The following is a 7509-nucleotide window of genomic DNA, read 5'->3' as shown; positions in this document are numbered from 1 at the left end:
CAGCAAATGAAACATTATCAAGGTATTTAACATTCTATGATATTTCGCGAATTGATTATGGAATATGATATAAAAAGATTTTTCCCTAGCACTGACTTTGTGCATATTAAAAAAACTTTGAATTTTACATCAGCCGTATTAACGAAAATTATCTAAAAATAAACAACAATCGTATTTACTCCTTCAACTTTTTGACAATTGAGAATTTTTTCCGTCGTTGATGGTTACAAAGGGTTTGTTACATTATTTTGTACTGTAAAAAAGTAGGGAAGTGTATTATTAACGCACTTTTTCACGTTTATCATTTACGAGTATCTTTCGAAAACGTACCAAAAAGCATTCGTCACTCTTCAAAGCGTGGTAAATGCTCATTGGCTGGAAGAGATTCGCCAATGAGAGCTCTCCATCTGTCCGTCTGCTGGCTCTCTCTTAAAGAAAACGGACGTCGACACAGCACGCCTGGGCATCGTTGGGTAAAGAGAGGGTGTGAAAGTGGCTGAAATCATGAAGATGATAGCCGGTTTATTTGCCATTCTGGCAATTTCTTTAGTTTCTGCTGAAGTTTATTTTGAAGAACGATTTGCCGATGGTGGGTATATCGTATTTCAAGATGATATTCCGGTTCTAAAATCCTTGAGCATGCTGTCCTTTTGCTGATGTGGTATTTTATCAAGTTGTGTTTTACAAATTGCTTTCTCGCCCTTCAGATTCATGGGAAAAAAATTGGGTAGAGTCTAAACATTCAGGAGTAGAATTCGGAAAGTTCGTGTTAAGCCATGGAAAATTCTTCAATGATCCTGAGGATGACAAAGGTAATACCCAGCTGAATTCAAAATTTCATTTCCTTTTGGCCAATTATATGCCCCTGAGGTTAATTTTCATTACACTCCTCTTTCAGGCATTCAGACGTCTCAAGATGCTAGGTTTTATGCCCTTTCAACAAAGTTCAAACCCTTCAGTAATAAGGACAAGCCTTTAGTCGTCCAGTTTTCAGTCAAACATGAACAAAATATTGATTGCGGGGGTGGATACGCGAAAGTGTTCGATTGCAGTCTAGATTCCAAGGATATGCACGGTGAAACACCGTATCTACTCATGTTTGGTAAGTTCGTGGCAATCATTTTAACGCGCCGTTAATTTTGTATATTCGCCGTGACTTTCAACTTGTTTTGTATAAGATAACCGCAGTACGATGTGCCTCTATTGCGGAAGGATGTATACTGAAAGTGTTGCTATTTCCAATAGGCCCTGATATCTGTGGCCCGGGAACGAAGAAAGTGCATGTTATTTTCAACTATCAAGGAAAGAACCTTCTGATCAACAAAGATATTAGGTGTAAGGACGATGTGTACACTCATCTTTACACGCTGGTTGTTCAGCCGGATAACACCTACGAAGTTCTCATCGACAACGAAAAAGTAGAATCGGGAACTTTGGAAGGAGATTGGAACTTTTTACCACCCAAGAAAATCAAGGATCCAGATGCGAAGAAGCCCGAGGATTGGGACGATAAACCAACCATCGATGACCCCGAAGACAAGAAGCCCGAGGTAAGTGTTCTAGGATGTACATTGTCTTCATATTGAACTATTTTCCATTTGTTGTGCTTGAGTTAAATTTCATTATTACGTGATGTCAGGGACGCACACTAACCTCTTAAATTTTCCAAAGTGTAATTTGACGGCATGGCTCATTAAAACCAGTTCTCGAGTTTTTCCCTCTTCTAAGTCTTCAGAGCTGTATAGCGAGATTATAAGCCCCTCCACTTGTGAATGCGACAGGATGAGCTTGTCAGGTAAAAGACTGCGCAACGTTAACTCACTCATTATCCTCCTTATTACTCGCCCACCCCAGAACTAGATTTATATAGTTTTGAGTTCACTGATGCTGCCCCAAACACGCCAGTAAAGTACCCTCCTGTCAACGTAAAGTACCCCACCCACGTCAACTAAATCGTTGGTGCAACTATACTACAGGATGCGTGTCACCATTTCTGGGTGAAATTTCTCTAGGAGCCAGTGTAAACGAACAATTTTATCAATTGTACGGTTAAGGTGGGCGGAGCCTTTTGAGAGAATGGGGGAGCAATTCGATCAGTAGATCATTCCAGAGTGCAATTTGAGGATAGATGAACTGGTTTCTGGGAAAAATCTTTCAGCTCTGTTTCAGCATAATGGCTTTGCTTGGTTCCTCGGGAAGTTAATGGCATGCACCAAAATGATTAGGGGTTTTGGAGAATTAAATATTTGCATATTCCCGAGATAGACGAATCTGATTTAATTAATGAAAATGACCTGAATTAAAATATTTTGAGGGCATGTACGATTTCTGGTGAAAAACGGGTTTTGGCATGTTATTTCTATTCTGGAGAATCATTTGTTTGCTCAGTCGCCCTTTAAAGTTGTTTCCATAAGAGTTTAATGGAATACAGGGTTTAATTATAAATCACAAAAATTCATCGTGCCTCTTGTGGCAGTAAATTCATATAGTTCAGTATCACATGTTGGCACAATTTACCCTACATTACTGTTGTGGATATTCCAGAGGGAATATCAAGGTAACGCCTGTATCGTTATTAAGTAGCATGTGACTTTTTGAAGCTTGACTCGGTAATTCTTTGGCCATAATTCTCTATGGTATCACGTTTATTACTAGCAGGTATGAATTCCAATTGCGAGTTGGTCAAATGTGCGCGACCTGAAAAAATCTCGAGGGAAATTCAGTTTGCATTTCTGGAAGATAAAGATATCCCATTGTAGTTTCCATCATTAATTCAAGACAATCTGATGAATTCTAGGTCCATAGAATTAGCCCAAAGTGCACAAACGTTACATTTAGGAAACTTGCATTTACTCACTTACTTTTGAAGTGAAGGGGAAATAAAGGATTGATCTTGAGTTGGTTAAGTTTTGAGTTTGTTCATGGGTCAACAGCAGGGAGAATTAATTTTCGTACTCCTATTATTCTGTACCAGGAGTCCAAAAGCATTTCTTAAATTGTCCCCTTTTTCTTTCATGGCACACACTATGCTTGTATTTTTATAAATTTAATGCTCAAGAGTTTTATTTTTAAAGAATGTTCGTGTTGTGTGGCCAAATAGTTTCAATGAGTTGTTAATTCTTTAAACCAAAGGAGGAAGTTGTTGAAAACCTCAGATTCATGAAGTGATGGCATAGAAAAGTGATATAACAAAGTTGATAACTGAATTAGTACGTACTCGAAATATTCTTGTTCTATCCTGGCTAATGTTATGATTAATTATATTTGGTCATACTATAGGATTGGGACCAACCTGAACACATACCTGACCCTGATGCTTCCAAACCTGAAGATTGGGATGATGAGATGGATGGAGAATGGGAACCTCCAATGATTGATAACCCAGAATTTAAGGGAGAATGGAAACCAAAACAGGTATAGCTATTTGGGATAGTAATATTGATGGATGATTTCACATAATGTAGGTCAGGAATTAAAAATTCAATTGCAATACTCGATGACCAATCATTTTTTCTTAAGCATTAATTTTATGTTTCTTATATGTCATGTTGTAGATATTGGAGTGAAGTGAACTGAACAAGGTTGAATTAAGCACTTAGAGTTATACTCCTGTATCATTTATGTTTAATTGAGGAAAATTTTAATTTCCAAATATTCAGATTGATAACCCTACGTACAAAGGACCCTGGATCCACCCTGAAATTGACAACCCTGAGTATAAAGCTGATGCAGAATTGTACAAAAAGGATGAAGTATGTGGTATAGGTTTTGACCTGTGGCAGGTGAAGTCTGGAACAATATTTGACAATGTACTGATCACAGATGACCCTGGACATGCCAAGGAAGTAGGTGAACAAGTATGGAGACCCAGAATGGTAAGTTTTATAATGGGAACCTAATTTTATCATATCCTACAACCTTGGAGGGAGAGTACTTGAAATTTATGTAATTAAGTGGATAATGCTTAAGATCTAAAGAATATTGTTATTTTGCCTTTTGTGTGAGTTTTAGTTACAATCTGAAGGACGACAGCCTGCTGTAAGGCATCTCAGATTTGATTCTGGATTAAACATCCTCTGCTATTGAAGATACATAAGTATTATACAATTTGAAGTTTTCAAATGCATACTCTTTTTAGGATGGCGAGAAAAAGATGAAAGAGGAGCAGGATGAGGAGGAAAGGAAGAAGCGGGAAGCAGAAAGTAAAACTGAGAAAGATGACGATGATGATGAAGATGAGGATGATGAGGAAGAAGAAGGTGGTGAAGTAGAGGCAGGAGATGAAGACCATGCAGAGGTAAGGATATTGTTTTAATCTTTGGAATCCTAACCTGTGACATATAACTGCATAATTATTTTATAGTGATGAAGAAACCCTAGCCATCATACTTTCACAGTATTATGTGTTCACAGTATCAAGTGTTTAAGATTGCTCGATACTTAAGAAAAGTATGAGATGTACGTATAAAGAGGGTAGTTTTGGCTGCTTATGCTTTGATGCCTAACTTATAACCTTGTGGTGTAGTAAAATGGAGTCATTTGCTCTGACAATCCCAATTTCATTCCAAAATCTCATGATAATAGTCACTAGCCCAGAAACATAATTTTTCTATGATGAAATTTCTTTCAATGCCATAAACAACATTGGTTGAAATCATTTAAAGCATTCCATTTGAAGGTGCCTCTTGCATGAATGGAGCATTTCGTGGGTGATGTCTGGTGTTGTAGTCTTTAAGGTCTTGTGACTTCTGCTGAAAACTGCCTTAACACATTTTGGTGAAAATTATATTGAGTTTAATCATCGGCTAGCAATAATGCTAGTGTCATCCTTGTTTTTGTGCATTATTTGTTGCACATTTCATAATCATTTTAAGTTAACACAGAGTCTGTGAAAAATAAAGGTCCCTTTTCCATAAGTTGAGATAATAATATGGGTGGGGTACTGTCCAATATGACTGTTGCAGTCAAATTATACAATTATTAAGTAAAATAATCGATTCAGCTATAATCATATTTATTTTCACTGCAAGGTAAATCCAAAACCACAGTGCTGAAGCAAAAATCCTGCCCTTCGAAGATATGATTACATCAAAGCCTTATTGCCAGAATATTCTATCAACTGCTTTGTGATGGTTGGGTGTAATTTGAAGCAAAGAAATTATACTTCTGAACTGTCTCAAAAAGAAACACTAAGTAATTTGAGTTTTTGCAGTAAAACGTTCTTATAATTTTTCGCGGCTCCCATACTAGCATTTTTTTGTATTTTAATGTATGCAAGGATCAGAGCTGCAATCATACCACACATTTTGATATAGTAAGAGTTGATTATGGATGCATGCATGCATATAAAAGCCTTATATGTTTTACTTTTAGTAAGAATGCAGTCGTTTTTAATATTTTATATTTTATTTTCTTTTCAGGATCATGAAGATCATGACGAACTTTAAATGAGTGTGTGTGAATGTGGGACATTTTTAAAATGTTTAGTGACTTGTGAATCATAGTGAATCAAGCCAAGACTGATTTTTGAAAGATGCTGCTATGAGTGGTGAGATATTCCAGCAAATGGGGACAGAAGAATTATTCTGAAAATAATTTCCAGTTTGGAGATAGTGACATATCGGCCTCTTTGTTATTTATGTTTTGTTTTATGCCCTTCCTGGGCATCAATACTTCCCTGGTGTTTTGTGTTACATCACTATGTGGTGCATTAATTAACAATATTAAAGAAAACATTGAGGAAATTGAAAGTTGATCATAATTGGTCGTGTTGGCACTATTTTGATGTCAAATTCATTTTTTACTCTATCCCATGGGAAAATTTTGCACTGTGTGACTTTGTTTTCTCTGACATTTTGCTGTGATTGACAATAAATGTTGTCAAACTCCGGAATTTACACAATTTCAGTTTGTTTGTCACACTTCATGCTGAGCATTTATGCGTTTGTATGACCAAACGCACCAGTGTATGTTACCCCTTAAGTTTTTTCATACATCCCAGTTACTGTTTCAATGTGCTGTCTGTCTGGAAAGGGAGTCATTCAATAAAGTTGGATTTAAACATACTTGGTAACACTGGTAATTTAAAAAAATCTTGTTGCCCATTTATTCTCAAAAGCATATTTAAAATAGGACCTGCACTAGTAGAATTATAGTTTACAGGTTACTACGGAACAGGGTGGCAGAGCACTTTTGGAGCAAGATAAATTTATGCGGCTATGTACCGGGCCATGTGTTTACTTAGTATTCTTGGTTTTAACCTCGCCTTTGTGTAAATTTGGAATACAGTAAATGACAAGCTCTTCGTGAGTAATCAATCAAAAATAGATGATCTACTAATTGTTTCAGAGATAAACCTGAATCGAATCTCTATAAATGAAAATGTGATTGATAGCCTGGAACATTGCATTTTGTTCTCGGGATTGTTATAGAAATGTGAAAAGAAGAAAAACTGGGAATTACTTTGGTCCTTCCACTGCACACCCCTCAATATAAAGTATTGCAATTCTTAGCGTCACTGAGATCAAAGCTTTATTTATCACGTCTGCATCGGCTGGGATTCTGCGGACGCTGAATTAATACTTAAATTAAACTAATTTAATTCCGAAATGCCAACATTAATACAATTCTGAGTGACATTAAATTAAGAATTCTTCACTTCTGTTACAGTGACTAGTAATATTTGGGATAAATTTCTGTGAACCACGGACACAGTAACCAACCGGAAGGTCGATTTGATAGGTGATGGTAGTTCACCCAGTACTAAGCCTGAAGGGGCGTGAAATTTACACATGGGGGGGAGGGGGGGCAGTTCTTTTCCCTGCAGCAGTTTCCCCAAGTAGAACTGACACCCGAAAAATCACACGGCCGCTGCCATATGGTCAAAATTCGTAGTTTGTGGTTATTTCTCTAAGATTTGGGCGTTTTGGAATCTCTAATTATGCATGTTTCATCGATGTATCGGCTAACAATTTCTTTCCTGGCCTAAATGTCCTGGTTGAGTTACTAGATTCAGTGCCATGAATCGCTATTATAGAAACCATCTTGCCTCAGAAGTACAAGTTTGCCAATTGTAATGATTGCTAGCAGGTAGAATGGAAAATAGGGAAATGAAAAGAACTATTATTTGAATGACATAGTCATTATGTTAATATGAGCTGAATTCCGGTCACATGGATTGACTGCAGGAATTTACGAAAATTCGCTAGGCAATTTTTTCTAATTGTTTTAATGTCTTCCCAATTATAAACACCGGAAAGCGATACTTTTGCAACTTTCCAGATTGTTCAAAGCTCAAATGTTCGGTCGCCAACAATTCTAATAGGAAATCACATGAGAATACAAGGTGTAATTAATTCATTGAAATGAAAAGACTTGATGCGAAATACTTACACCTCCTGGCGCTGGATTGAGGGCATGAGTTTAAAAATTACGAAGGAATAATAAACTTATTTTAAATTCGCACGCCATATTATGAATAAATTGCATTTGTATTAAAAAAATCATTTT

The 7509-nt window shown here is 36.7% G+C and overlaps 1 protein-coding gene across 1 annotated transcript; it reads left to right on the top strand.

Annotated features, from left to right (window-relative positions):
- The first annotated feature begins 434 nt into the window (after positions 1 to 434).
- Positions 435 to 6065, top strand: Calr (calreticulin). Its single transcript, XM_071587724.1, has 8 exons — positions 435 to 589; positions 708 to 812; positions 899 to 1102; positions 1246 to 1550; positions 3280 to 3414; positions 3660 to 3875; positions 4139 to 4297; positions 5421 to 6065. The coding sequence occupies exons 1-8, from the start codon at positions 505 to 507 to the stop codon at positions 5445 to 5447; spliced, it is 1236 nt and encodes a 411-aa protein (XP_071443825.1). The 5' UTR covers positions 435 to 504; the 3' UTR covers positions 5448 to 6065.
- The last annotated feature ends 1444 nt before the right edge of the window (positions 6066 to 7509 follow it).

This window comes from Hetaerina americana, unplaced genomic scaffold (genome assembly GCF_022747635.1).
Source record: "Hetaerina americana unplaced genomic scaffold, ioHetAmer1.1.p SCAF_3, whole genome shotgun sequence".
Lineage (NCBI taxonomy): Eukaryota > Metazoa > Arthropoda > Insecta > Odonata > Calopterygidae > Hetaerina > Hetaerina americana.
Note: the sequence above shows the minus strand (reverse complement) of the source record. Positions and strands in the feature narration are given on the sequence as shown.

Coding starts and splice junctions, on each gene's coding strand:
- Calr (XM_071587724.1), top strand. CDS start 505: ATGAAGATGATAGCCGGTTTATTTGCCATTCTGGCAATTTCTTTAGTT. Junction 590..707: donor TGAAGAACGATTTGCCGATG/GTGGGTATATCG, acceptor CTCGCCCTTCAG/ATTCATGGGAAAAAAATTGG. Junction 1,103..1,245: donor ACCGTATCTACTCATGTTTG/GTAAGTTCGTGG, acceptor TATTTCCAATAG/GCCCTGATATCTGTGGCCCG.